The 13,640-nt window shown below is 48.9% G+C and overlaps 6 protein-coding genes across 6 annotated transcripts; 3 read left to right on the top strand and 3 right to left on the bottom strand.

Moving 5' to 3' along the window:
• Positions 1 to 135: 135 nt before the first annotated feature.
• On the bottom strand, positions 136 to 508 carry ABOM_005000 (uncharacterized protein; the record flags this gene model as incomplete). Its single annotated transcript, XM_022532129.1, has 4 exons — positions 136 to 173; positions 248 to 314; positions 382 to 413; positions 496 to 508. The coding sequence occupies 4 exons, from the start codon at positions 506 to 508 to the stop codon at positions 136 to 138; spliced, it is 150 nt and encodes a 49-aa protein (XP_022390509.1).
• A 500-nt stretch (positions 509 to 1,008) lies between these two features.
• Positions 1,009 to 2,487, top strand: ABOM_004999 (transcription factor SPN1; the record flags this gene model as incomplete). Its single annotated transcript, XM_022532128.1, has 4 exons — positions 1,009 to 1,483; positions 1,547 to 1,629; positions 1,696 to 2,174; positions 2,241 to 2,487. The coding sequence occupies 4 exons, from the start codon at positions 1,009 to 1,011 to the stop codon at positions 2,485 to 2,487; spliced, it is 1,284 nt and encodes a 427-aa protein (XP_022390525.1).
• Positions 2,488 to 3,162: 675 nt separating this feature from the next.
• ABOM_004998 (HIG1 domain-containing protein) lies at positions 3,163 to 4,064 on the top strand (the record flags this gene model as incomplete). Its single annotated transcript, XM_022532127.1, has 2 exons — positions 3,163 to 3,203; positions 3,332 to 4,064. 2 exons carry the CDS (start codon positions 3,163 to 3,165, stop codon positions 4,062 to 4,064), a joined length of 774 nt encoding a protein of 257 aa, XP_022390526.1.
• Positions 4,065 to 4,530: 466 nt separating this feature from the next.
• On the bottom strand, positions 4,531 to 6,656 carry ABOM_004997 (putative MFS peptide transporter; the record flags this gene model as incomplete). Its single annotated transcript, XM_022532126.1, has 7 exons — positions 4,531 to 4,778; positions 4,835 to 5,266; positions 5,316 to 5,470; positions 5,525 to 5,896; positions 5,952 to 6,174; positions 6,245 to 6,358; positions 6,407 to 6,656. 7 exons carry the CDS (start codon positions 6,654 to 6,656, stop codon positions 4,531 to 4,533), a joined length of 1,794 nt encoding a protein of 597 aa, XP_022390570.1.
• A 2,453-nt stretch (positions 6,657 to 9,109) lies between these two features.
• ABOM_004996 (uncharacterized protein) lies at positions 9,110 to 9,879 on the bottom strand (the record flags this gene model as incomplete). The annotated part of the gene is made up of 2 exons (XM_022532125.1): positions 9,110 to 9,163; positions 9,217 to 9,879. 2 exons carry the CDS (start codon positions 9,877 to 9,879, stop codon positions 9,110 to 9,112), a joined length of 717 nt encoding a protein of 238 aa, XP_022390545.1.
• A 1,181-nt stretch (positions 9,880 to 11,060) lies between these two features.
• Positions 11,061 to 12,505, top strand: ABOM_004995 (uncharacterized protein; the record flags this gene model as incomplete). Its single annotated transcript, XM_022532124.1, has 2 exons — positions 11,061 to 11,603; positions 11,705 to 12,505. 2 exons carry the CDS (start codon positions 11,061 to 11,063, stop codon positions 12,503 to 12,505), a joined length of 1,344 nt encoding a protein of 447 aa, XP_022390543.1.
• Positions 12,506 to 13,640: the final 1,135 nt, after the last annotated feature.

Raw genomic sequence — 13,640 nt, 5'->3', positions numbered from 1 at the left:
ATATTTCCGCAATGATAACCCGAATGTACAATAATAATACATCTCTGCCGTTGGCTATTGGCACGAGCAAACAGACAAAGTGACGCCGTCTAATGAATCCCCGTCATAACGTAGACCGTACGAATTATGGACCGCTTAAAGGAACTTCTTGACGAAATCGATAGCGAAGGGAGCTGCGCTAGTCAGCTTCGTCTGTCTTCCCAGCAATATGAAAACAAGACAAGACAGGGACCAGGAAACAACTCACAGAGATACAGAAGGATACCGCCGGTGATGGCAGAGCGGATAGTCTGCTGGGCCTCCTCCTCACCAGCCTATACCCTATCATCAGCATTTCCCATTCAAATCACCATCATGATAAGATCAAGCAAAGAAGCATACTCTAATCTGCTCCTTAGAGAGCGTTTCCTGACCTAAACGACAAAAAAACACAGCATTAGCCCGACCACTCCTCAATAAAAAAAAGAAAGAAAAAAAAACACAGGACAAACATACCGGGAGCGAACATCTTGTACTAAAAAGGGTAAATGTTAAAAAGAAGGCGAACCGGCAACTTGAGGACAATGACAATAGCGGACTTGGTTGAAGACTAGGAAAGTTAGGTACGCTAAGTTACGATGAGTTCAAGAGGCTACGATTCTGCCAGCGCACGGACCAGCAGCGGAGGCGGAATTTCTGCGGTCAATCTTACTTAACCTTTAGTCCCGTCGTCAGTGTTACTACTTGAGCGCGGCATTGGGTTTCTTTTCTTTTCTTTTCTTTTCGTGTTTTTTTTTAAACCCATCTTACTTACTTACTTGCTTTTATCTGCGGGTTTACCTTCTTGTCGCTTTTAGATTGTCCTCCCGATAGTATCTAGGAGAGAAAGTGAAAGAGGATAAACCAATCAGTTCCTCAAGAACATATCAGTTTTCCCGTCGCAATAGCAACGGAGCGAGCGCCTGGCGCTATCGACCTGCTTCATTTTCTACGAAACATACACGCCCTAGACACACACACTGAGCCAACATGTCCGCCAGTCCTGAGATCAAACCGGTCGAGGAAGACCCCGTTCAAGCGCCTACTCCCGGCGCCGGCGATGACGAGCCCCAGGGAGTCGAGGAAGCATCCGCTGGCGACGAGGTTGCGGACGAGGACGCAGCAGACGAGAAGGACATCGGGTCCGATGACGAGTCGATTCTGTCGGAGGTCGACGAGGCGCAGTTCGAGGACTTTGATCCCGAGAATGTCGACGTCGAGGATCGGCCGCAGTTGGCGATTGATGAGGATAATCTAAAGCTGATTGGGCGACATAAGCGGAAGAGGACTGAGGATGGGGAACGGTCGACGCGCAAGCGGGAGGGACGCAGGGAGAAGAAGAGTCGCAGGTTGAGGGACTTGGAGGAGGCTGGTGATGATGATGGGGAGGCCAAGTCGAAGAAGAGGGAGAGGAAGCGGAGGGAGCCTACCCCCGAGGATGATGAGACGTTGGATCCTGCTACTCGTATGTTTCTTTCTTTTTTCTTTTTTCCATTTCTTCCTTTCTTGGTGGGGCTAACTGGAGTAGGTCGTCGTAGGGCTTTGGATCGTGCTATGGATGAGGCGCTTAAGAAGCCTACTAAGAGGCGTTTTCGCAAGGCGGATGGTATTGTATGTTTGATGTTTGATGTCGTTGGGTCTACTACTGTGTGACTGGGCGCTAATTTATATGACTAGGACCTGGAGCAAATGGCCGATGCTGAGATTGAGGATATGCGCAAGCGCATGACCCATGCTGCTCAGATGGATGCTATCAGTCGTCGGGAGGGCAAGCCCGCTATGCATAAGCTGAAGATGCTGCCCGAGGTGGTTTCTCTACTCAATCGCAACCAATACGTCAACAGTCTGGTTGACCCCGAAATCAACCTGCTTGAGGCGGTCAAGTTCTTCCTGGAGCCTTTGGATGACGGCTCGCTGCCGGCCTACAATATCCAGCGTGATTTGATGACTTCACTAGCTAAGCTTCCGATTAACAAGGAGGCGCTTGTTGCCAGTGGAATCGGTAAAGTGATTGTGTTCTACACTCGGAGCAAACGCCCCGAAGCTGGAATCAAGCGTATGGCTGAGCGTCTGCTTGCTGAATGGACGCGCCCTATCCTCCAGCGCAGCGATGATTACTCCAAGCGAGTCTACCAGGAAGCGGAATTCGACCCTCGGTATGTCTTTCAACACCCCCCCAAGTTTGGTTGACCTGCATCAGAAACTAACTCTCGATTGTCTAGAAAAATCCAACGGACTACGCAATCGGCCCAGGCCACTGCGGCAGAAGCGCGCGCTCGCGAACTGCTTCCTCCTCGTCTGGCGAACCGTGCCCGCGCCGAGATCACACATACCAGCTATACCGTCGTGCCTCGCCCGACGATGGTGCAGGAGAGCAAGTTCGCGCGGCCACTGGGTGCCAGTGGAGAGGATCGATTCCGAAAGATGCGTGCACGACAGATTGCGGCGTCGAAGGGATCGCGTCGATAGAGTTGATTTCGTTTTCATTCATATTCTTGTTGCCACATGTTGAATGCATGGTTACTCCCATTTCGTCTGTTTTATTTCTTATTTTTCTTCTCGTCTTGCCGATCACATTTTCTTATGTTTTTCTCCGATTGTCTCGCAAAATGTTTACCTACGGTTCGGGTGCCGGCGTCATGGGATTGATAAGTCATTAGTCTAACTAGCTAGAACAAACAATACGCAGTACATTACATACATAAACGGTGGAAAGAATAATCTCCGGATGTCCTTACCGAAGTCGGTAGGAGTAGCCTGCCAATCATGCCATCCGGAAAGCGGGCAAATTACCCGCAACGGCTGACTGAGGCCGAATTCTTCTCGCGCGAGAACTGGCGTCATGTGCACGTAAAGAGTTTAGTCCGCTGCACCACCCATGACTTCCGAGCTTTGCCCGGCAGACCCCGAGCACCTAAACTGCTTTTCATCGGTACGTCACGGCCTTTGCTCAATCGCCGAGTCTGTTCTTTTTCGTGCGCTTCGCTATTTAAATCCTCGCCCGTTGCGCCATAGCTCCTCCTCCTCCAATTTCCACTCCGTTTTTCTAGAACGCCTTACATTTCTTCGATTGAAGATTTTCCAGATCCCATACTTATCTATAATTGTCATTAATACATTCTCCCACATACACAAACACACACAATGAAGCTCCTCACCAAGGAAGAAGAAGATGCTCACTACAGGTAAGCCCACACCACCCCCTCAACCGCATAACAACCCAGCCGAATTCGCCCCAGTTCCTCCCACACTACCCCAATCCCACCTCAAACTCCTCCCAATCCCTAACTAACCAAATTCCCAAAAAAAACAGAGCAGTTCTCAAAGGCGGCACAATCGGCACAGTCCTGGGCCTGATCGGCGGGTACGCCGGAGTCATGGCCGCCTCGCGCCGCTACCACACAATCCGCAACCTGACGCTCCCCATGAAAGCCTTCCTGATGACGTCGTCGGGTACCTTCGTCGGAATTATCGCGGCAGACAACTCATCCCGGAACTACGAAGCCGAGCGTAACGCCGACCAGCAATGGTACCAGAACCGAGAGCAGCGGCTGCGCGAGGAGTCGCTGCAGGGCATGAGCTTTATGGAGCGGTCGCTGGCGTGGGCCCGCAAGGAGAAGTACACTATTGTCACGGCGACGTGGGTGGCGTCCATGATTGGAAGCTTTGTGCTCGTCGGCCGGAACCCGTATCTCAGTGGACAGCAGAAGATCGTTCAGGCTCGTGTCTACGCCCAGGGATTGACGCTGGCGGTCTTGGTTGCTAGTGCGGCGTTTGAGATCAGTGATCAGAAGAAGGGCAAGGGCATCTTGAAGAAGAAGTTGGAGGAGGAGAGCGCCAAACAGGGTCATGTTGTTGAGGAGCTGCCGGTACAGCAGGAGCAGGGCGAGGGCGAGGGCGATCTGTGGAAGGATATGGTCGCTGCTGAGGAGGAGAGGCTGAAGAAGAAGCACCAGAGTGTTTGGGAGCATCCCGAGTTGCATAAGGAGGCCCAGCAGCAGCAGGCTAAGGAGGTCAAGTCGGAGGAGAAGAAGGAGCAGCAGTGATCTTTTGTTGCTTGCTTGCTTTCTCTTTCTATCTTTGGTTGAAGCGTTTTGGGGTTCTTCATTGCTTTGCGGGGACTGAAAAGTCTTGTTTTGGGTTTATAGATCCTTTGTTTTTTTCTTGATTTCCTTTTCTTTTCTTTCTTCTTGCGTGGGTGGCGCAGGGGCGTTTCATTGTGGTTGTTTCTCTGCTGGGTGGCTCACATGGTGCTACAGCGGCTGTGTGTACACTGGTTGTACTGTATTCTATGAATCTCCTCTACAATTGATGTCTCGTCATGTCTTGTTTACGATGTGAGCTCCTGGAATGTCAAATAATCATCTTGTTTCTCTTCAATCTGTTATGTGCATACCGGTGCACTGACATGTTCCGTTAACGAACACCATATCGTCCCATTTCACAATGCATATCGAGCACCTCCGCGTAGAACACCATACCTTGACGCCGTACTCCGTAGGCAAAGCCTGGCTAGACATCGGTCTTCTCATTCTGAGCGCGTGGCCTACGGCCCAGGTAGGAAGACGCCTCGAGTCTGTTGAGCTCGTCCTCTTCCTTATCCAGCTTGCGATGCGTGATCCAAAAGAGATTACCCCCGATAAAGGCGAGAACAGCGACGAAACCATAGTTCCACACAAGGAGGGGATCAGTAGATAGAGGGGTTAGACCCTGTTGGATTGCCGACGAAATAGCATTCATGAAGAGGTAGATAGATTGTACTATCGGTTATATTTATATTAGTAGATGCAGTAAGCAATGGGTATATATAACATACCTAAGCTCTTCATATTCTTCGGTGCCTTGGTGAATGCATACTCGTATCCAGTGATCGAGGTGAAGATCTCTGAAAAAGCGATCAAGACGTACGGCACAGCTTGCACCCAGACGTTGATAGGCGCAGGAGCCTCGCAGCTCTTCTCGCCCGGATACTTGCCACATTTACCCGTTTTATAGATATAGTGCTGTATCACGGTAGCTGATACCATGGATAGAGCGGCGAGCATGTAGCCCGCGTACATCCGCTTCAGAGGGGTAAACCGGACGCCCAGCCGCTGAATTCCAGGATACACAAACTGGTCCATGATGGGTATGAAGATAATCAGAGTCAGCGGATTCAGGTTCATGATAATATCATTTGGGACGCCGTGAAGCTCCATGGTGGCCGCTTGAGAGGTGAGATTGTTGGTCATTTGTCCGTAGGCCAGCCCTAGGCTTGTTAGATGGATGTGTCTGGAAATCTTGACCCGGATACTTACAGTACAGAGGATACCAGAGGAAGACGGCGCATGCCTTGATGGCTCTGCGTACCTCGTCGACCCATTTGTCGTCAAATGTCATCCACACTGGCCTCCTCTGGACTTTGCTGGGCTTCACGTTCTCCCAGAAGTCACTCGCTCGGCAGTTTTGGACACTGTTTGCAAGGTGTCAGCTAAGTTTGTTAGTGGAGTGAAGAGTTTGCACTGACAATCTGATAGGATTCCAAGACCACCTGCCCTTGAGCGCGAATGCCCAGAGCTTGAACACCTTGCCCACTACTGACCCAGTTGGGGGAGTGACCTCGTAATTCTTGCGGCAGACATAAAGCACGAGTGGACAGATGGCGAACATGATGGTGGGAAGGACAAATGAGAGCCAAAATCCAACATATTTCTCTGCGTATACCATGACAATCTGTCCAAGCAAGGAGCCAACATTTATCATGAAGTAGAAGTACAAGAAAATCCGGGTGATTGTCTGAGCCGGGTCCACGATGACACGTTCTCCAGTTTTTGGAAGAGTTTTGATATAGTGTCGGGTTTCTTTGTGCTGCTCTGCGATTAGAGGAGCAATGTTCGATCTATTGGTTTGTTAGTAAAGAAATCAACAACCAGGAAAGACCAGTGTGTCTGTACTTGAAACCACCCACGCCAATTCCGAAGAGTATCAGACCGACTATGAAGCAACCCAACGCACCGCTGGGATGCACAATCACCTGGGGAAGAGCCGCGATGATCAACACAATATGTCCAACCATGGCAAAGGCGATGGCAACTTGGATGGTCTTCAGGCGGCCCCAGAACTCGTCGGCCACCCAGGCACCAACAATCGGCGTCACGTAACACCAGAAAGCATTGACTTCGCATGTCAGATATTTGTTTTGCATATCTTGGGGGCCTTGCAACCTGGGGTAGGGGAGGGAGCTCACGAGTAGTTAGGCCCGTGGAGACTCTCTGGCCCATGCCTAGAGCTCCCGACTGTCCTGCATGACCGGCACCACTGCTCGAGTTGGGCGGAAGAGGCTGTTGGATAAAGTTGACAACTGGAGAGGGTCATTCTCATATCTTGTGCGACTGAAAGGATTACATACAAACAGCAGTGGTCCCATAGTAGGAGAACCGTTCGCACAGCTCAACAAAGGCGATGGTATATGCAGTCCATCGAACGCTTCCAGCGACGCGACGGAGAGACTCCAATTCCTGTCCAGTGGGGGTTGCGCAGCCATCATCATGTGGAGAGGGAGCCGCCGAAACCACTACAGTCTCTTGCTTTGCGACAGGGGTTTTGAGTGTCTCATGTACCTGTGTGTCGAGCTTTTCTCGACTAATTGGGCCGCCCATAGTTGCGACAGCACAAATAAATAACACTGAGCTGAAGATGAAGACTCTCCAGGAGGGATGGTATAAAAATGGGATGATAATGATCTTACCAAGCGAGGGGCTTCTCTACAACCAAGACCAGAAGAAGAGACTCAAGAGTCAAAGAGGGTAAGTTTTGGGCGAACGAGGGTCGGATAAAGCACAAGAGGAAAAGAAGAAGGGGATGGAAGAGAGGATAGAGGAATGGGTCGGGTGCCTGGGGGAGATGGCAGCCAATCTCATGCGTGTCCGGATCATGCTTTGATATACCTAGTAGATAGGTAGAAATTCACTCGCACCCGATGGGCATCTTGCGTTTGATTGGAAAAAAATATTCCAATTCCAGGTTTCGGTCAGTGTTCCGTCCTTCTACGAATAGCCTCGGACGGGATTTCGTACCGTAGAATTCCAGTGGCCTCTCTTGTGTCATACCTGAGATTGATATATGGTCTAGTCTTTCATCCGATTGAAGGCTGTGGCCATTGGGAATGGATACCGGGACTACTCGTGACCTGACAGTTGGGTTGCATTCTTTGTTTAAATGGTTGAAGGTAACGCAAACACCACTGCTTGGTGAATGGGAATCCAGACACGGGTGCTCGCGGCTGCTCTAGTCAGTACTTGAATTCTTAGTCTAATGTTTCTCCGCACCCTTAGGGATGTCTGTGGCCGAGTACTCATACAAGTGCCGGGTTTCTCCGAATATCAGGCCTACTTTGAGAAGGTCCATGATCTCAGAGTGAAAGGAGAAAAGACTCTGAACTCTAGGAAAGTTCGTATCTAGCCATCTTGCGTCGATCGTTAAGTTTACCCTATATGTATGACTTTGCAGGTGGGAGTAGGAACCAGCATCGTTGGCCTCCCAAGGTGACACAGTGAGAAAAGCGGTCAATCGTATTGATTTGCGGCTATATCAGTGAATGGCCCTACTCATCCTAACCTATGGAGTCGTGGATTGATTACCTACAATTTTCAGCCAAATCCATTCTGAACTGGCATTGGAAAGATGCTTCGAGATATAGGTGAAGACATTCCCAAGTGCCAAAAGACATGTTTCCCGTTACAGCAGAGAAGCATGCCATGCACCTGAGTCTGTTACATAGCAGGATACAAGAAGCTTAATACCAGTTGAACTTGGAAGACTCTTGGTGGTAACTATTTGCCGAGCTACCAATACAACTTCTGTCTGACAGTCGCCGAGGAAGTTGCTAGATGCTCTGAAACCACTGGAATTAATTGGAATGGCATAGATAGACATCTGTGGAGGGAAGAGGCACAAGAAAACGTTCAAGTGAGTCAATAGAAACAACATCATACTTTGTGGTTGGACTTGAGCACAGCTTTAACATAGGTTACTATATTAATAAACGACAGCAAACTTCGACAACTGGCGGTTAATTAACGTTACCTATAAGTGGCTAGCGCACTGGCAATATTGTCCGATTGGATAGTTAACCAGTAGGGTAGGCATATTTAGGTTACAGTAGGCACCACTAGGTAGTACTACTACTACTAGTAGTAGTATCAGCAGTATACTAGGAAGATATCTAAATAAAGGAAGCCCAGCGGCAACTGGAGCCAAGAAAACAAGTCTGCCAGCCCTCTCGTCACCAGTGCTCCCGGCTATCTTGACGGTACCCTACTGATGGCTTTTCTTGTATTTCTTTGTTCCCTCACTTTTAATTTCATATATAGCTGGGTTGTAGCGCGTCACATATCAATACTACGCTTGAAACTAGACGTAAGATGGACCGATTCCTTATATGTTCTCCTGTTCAAGATGTAATATCGAGGTTAGTAGGCGACGTGTGGAACGGATGGCCACGCCTCTTTATGGTCCAGTAACTTTTCCAGACAAAGAGGCATAACGCAGTATCTTGGCTTATATTTACATCAATGGTGTTGGCACCCAATTGCAGCAGAGATTGGCCACGGTGTAAGCTGGTATGATGCGCTTCAAACTACCATCAGGTCAACGGTACCATGCATTCACGACACTCTTTATAACTTCTGCTCTATAATGGTTAGCCTGAGTAAGGATAACACTGTAGCCCATATCAAGATAAAGAAAACGAAAGCCTTGAGCAGCATGCTGGTCATATCAGTCATCATTCATTTAGTGAGTAACTATTTACATTCGTCTCACTTAGTAACTCTCATTCGGTTAGGCAAATGATAGGAAAGTTACAGACGGAGCTAACCAAAGTACTTAGATAGTACTAGTAGTAGATATGAGAAATCATCAGTAAATCCAGGTCATCACGGTTAATGAGCCCCGCCACGTTGGGCAGGAGGCATTGAGCAAATAGCAGGTGGTGTCGCCGCCTTGTACGCACGATTCTTCGGACTCCTTAAGGCAGTAGCATCCAGAGTTTAAGGAGGAAGTTCCACAGAGTTATTGTTGTCTCCAATTCCCGTTGTTATAAATTCATTGATCAAACATTCGCAGAGAACACCGTGTCGGATATAATAACTGCAACAGCCGCAATCTAGAAACACAGTCAGCCGATTTTTAAACGCTAATTTTGGGCTAATCACATACTAGTGATTGATCGACGTGCGCAGTTATAATGATATCCAGGACTGGTCGATAGCCATGCTTAGAACTAGGAAAGCGCTTCATCAAGGCCAACTTCTCGTTGTGCTGTATACTCTCGCGCACTTCTGCTACCTTCCTATCACCATCCACAATATCATATAACGCTAGAACGTTCCCGCGACTCTGGACTTCTAGGGAGAGCTCCTTATCCTCCTTACGCTTGGATTCGAAGGCTGCTGCGTTATCGAAGGTGATGGTGAAATCCCCCCACCCAGACATTCCAGATGTTCGTCGCGGACTAACGGTGGCTATTTTCGCACTACTGCTCCCCGGCAGCGAGATGGACCAGGAGTTCCTGAAGGACTTCCTGTAGATCTCGAATAGAGGGAGCCCCGAGTCATCTCTGAATTCCCGGCAAGGTCGATCGTTGAATTTCCGACCGGAGGCTGTGAATAGGACTATGCCGTCATCGTCGTGGATGCTATAACCAATGGCAGATTTTGGGTCCCCCTGGGGTCGAAATGTGAGGAGGGATTTGACTTCGGTGATATATTCTCTTCGAAGAGCGATCGGGCGCTGGGGAGCTTTGAGAACTCTGCGAATCCGGGAAGAGCATCTGGTAGCCAACGGAGCTTGCAGGGGTGGTAGTACGTATGTGGTAGACATTATGCTGTTGGCGGTTGAAGGGGGGAATTGGACTGCCCTGTGTTATGAGGTGCTGCGATTGCGGGGAAGGCAGCTTTGTTTATAATCAAGCGTAAAGTTGGATGTGATAAGCCCATAAATTCACTCGCGCACAGCCCGGCGCCTCCCGATGACTTCATAGGTGGTAGAAAGGTACTAGTAGTATTTACCCCATCCGGCGTGGAAGGGGTCCACCAATCAGAGCATCTATTGCCTGACCTACTTTCCAGGTACTAAGGATACCTGCCCGGACAAGTGGTCTGGAATGCGATACATGACTTGCCAAGACCTTTCGGTTGTGATATGGCCTCCTACTAAGGATGATAGATTCGGGGTTACACCTCAATTTGACACAGTACTTGCAGGATAAGCTTACACGATTTCCAATCAGACCGCTTGAGCCACAAGCGTCGTGTAACTTTGACCTATCAAGATATATATATCAGGCGCTGAACGATTGCCGTTCAGTTCATTCAGTCAGTGTCTGATGGAAGTGTCAGAAAAGAAAACGGGGGAAACTACACCCAGCCACAAAACCCGTGACCAACCTCTTGCCCTGACCCACTCCGGAATAGTCTCCAAACCCAAACCCAAAACCCGGGCACGAACTGAAATGCCCTGAACGTGTTCCCGGGTTCCCGGGTGGCACTCCCTTTTTGTCGATCTTGGGCCCTTTTTCCCTTCAGATGAAAATTTCCTTGGATGCCAATGCCCCCAGAAAACCATGATGATGACAAACATGTATTTTTACTTATACAATACGGGAGAAAACCAGAAATAGAAGCGGAGAGGCTGAGGGAAGCCAAGACGCTTGCAACAATGCTAACGCGAAAACAGCTGGAATGTCTCAAAATTTAACCCATCGTTTGACCGTTTGACTTGTTTCCAAATTCCCCTCGACGGAGATCCAAGTGGGGGGCGACTGTCTCTTTCTTTAAGCCTTTTTAATCTATTTTTCTTTTAGCTCTTCCGATGTTAACCACTCATCTTTATGTCATAACAATTGGCCTTGTTTTCTCCTTACTTTAAGGCATCCAATCCTTTACTGCCTGCGTGGTCGGCTGTTCGCTAGTACTCTAAACTTGAGTGGGCATCAACGTTCGGTTCTGCTGCCCTTGCGCCTACTTCCACTTCATGACATTTCACCCCTGAAGCCCGTCGGTATGAAAATATGGCGGCAACGTGTGTCTCGCCCCTTGCGGGTACTCATATACCTTCTAGCACTTGTGCTCCTGCTGTGGATAGTTCTCCCATATGACCACCCTCTCCGACTATCGGCTCGTTTTAATATTAAAGCTTTCGGTACCGCCTTCACTTCTTACCTGGGGGGCCATTGGTGGTTCTCGGAGCGCTCTACTTTCCCAATAGTGCTATCGGACGATGTTGCTGTGTTGATGAAATCTGGATTTGGGACAAAGGATCGCATCGCTGCTTGGTTAGAAGCTCACGAGCAGGATAAATTCAACAACCTCCTTCTTGTTGGCGACTTTGCCACACCTTCGGGACAACTTTTTAGCTACAATGGCCGGCGCCTACCGGTTTTTGACCTCGTGGCTTGGATGCTGGAAAAAGGATACTTGTCTGCAGAGCTAGAGCACCCACGACTGATGAAACATTCTAACTTAAGCGCTGCGATCTCTAACGGGGACGTGGAACTCGGGAAGGAACTATCGAAGTCGTTCGGGTGGGAGCTGGACGCTCTAAAGGTACCTAGCCCCCATTGTTAAGGAAACTTGCGTTCCATGCTACTGTGGCTTGCATCGATGTGATACGTCAATATTGGACTTGAGAGGCTGACATACAGCAGTTTATCTCCGGCCTCGAATTATGCTATGACCAGATGCCGGATAAAAAGTGGTACATTATGGCAGACGACGATACGTATCTCATGCAGCCTGCCCTCAAGCTACTACTAGAACATCTTGACCCGGAAGTACCCTTGTATGTTGGCAACGCGGTAGGTGACTACAAAGGTCGCTTTGCACATGGAGGATCCTCCGTGATTCTATCCCAAGCCACAATGCGTTTGCTTTTCTCGCACCATGAAGTGGTTACCTCGGCCCATCTGGAGTCCCTCGAAGAAACGTGGGGCGATAAACTGCTGGCGACAACTTTGCTCAAATTAGGCATCTATCTCGACGAACGATATGTCATCTTTTTCAATGGGGGTCCACCCCGAGCCATAAGGGTCACAGAGGACCGCTTGTGCGCGCCGATCATTTCTTTTCACAGTTTAACTCCGTCCGAGATGATAAATGTCGGTCGGAGGTTCCAACATATAGATGACGTTCTTCTTTGGATCGACTTGTGGGATATTTATGGTGCCCCTTCTCTCGACTCGCCGATACTCCAGTCAGGCCGGAAGAACTGGGACCATGTTGGAGGCTTGGATGAATCAACCATGACCGTCAATGACATTTCAACAATAGAGGGGTGTATCCACATTTGCCATAACTACTCAAAATCTTGTCTGGCTTGGACCTGGGAGTCGGAGAAACAGCTCTGTCATATCAGCAACTGGATGGTGCCAGGAGAACAGGCTGAAGGCAAAACTTCGGGTATTAATGTGCCACGCGCGAAAAATCTTGTTAGCTTGTGTCGATCGTGATAGAGTCGGCTGTCCATCTACAAATTCTCCAAATCGCTCATGACCAGAACGCAGGGCTTCTCCAATAGCAGATACCGGGGTCACAAAAAGCCCCATGGCAGTCGATGGCATATCATACTCGAATGCAGTGGATTTACCAAGATACCAGAGGCCGTTTCAGTGGGCGGTGACCACCAGCACAACCGACATACGCGAGCTGTATAGCGATTACTTTGCTGCATGAGGCGTAGCATACGTCTACCTCTTCATACAAGCTTTTCAGCAGATCTCTGTACCATTCAGCAACGAAGGTGAATAGAGAAGTGCCTTCGCCCTCAACAGGGCCTATCCTTTGCACGCGGTCGACCCTTTTTCCTCTTTCTTCATAGCCATCCCTATAGAATTGTTTGTGTACATTACGTTTATTGATCGCTGTATATAATTCAACAGTTTCTCAAATATAGTTTTCTCGGCATAAGAGAAAGGGCCATAAGAAATTTGACGTTGCCTTACAAGTGACTTACGAAGGCCAAGTCCGACAGCATATCTCCTTGCATGAGTATTGACTATGATACATTAACTACCCAGGACTACGCACAGGGTGGTCGTAACTAGCCAGTCTTCCACATTTAATTGGTTTTGGTAGAGCGCAGCACCCGTCCCTTGGCACATACACTAACCTGTCGATCACCCCCAACAGACCCTGATGGGATCGCGATCAACTTGTCTGGGCACTGAACTCAGGGTCACGTCATTGTTCTTAGTTCAGGTTTCTCGACAAGTAACAGCACAAGTCCCTCCTCATTCCTTCTATAGACCTTTGCAGCCCTAGATGATTAGGCACGTCGACCTCAATAACCGAGTATCTGGTTGATGTGAACAGTTGGTTGTCCGAATGATTATGACCTGCAGTGCTGAAGACTGGAGGACCACTAATCGACCAAGTTTTGTGTTAGTACGGGATAAATTGTCGTATTCACCTCATGGCAGTACCCACTCCTCCAAAGATTTTTCTATACTCCGTACTGACCCACTCATGATGTCGAGGATCGATCAATACCTGTTCGGGTAATGAATGCTCCACCAAGATGATCTTGTCCTAACACGTCCTGGCTTTCTCTTTAGGGCTCACTAGGCCCGTGTTGTAGTATACTTA

This window comes from Aspergillus bombycis, assembly GCF_001792695.1.
Source record: "Aspergillus bombycis strain NRRL26010 chromosome Unknown contig00028, whole genome shotgun sequence".
NCBI lineage: Eukaryota > Fungi > Ascomycota > Eurotiomycetes > Eurotiales > Aspergillaceae > Aspergillus > Aspergillus bombycis.
Note: the sequence above shows the minus strand (reverse complement) of the source record. Positions and strands in the feature narration are given on the sequence as shown.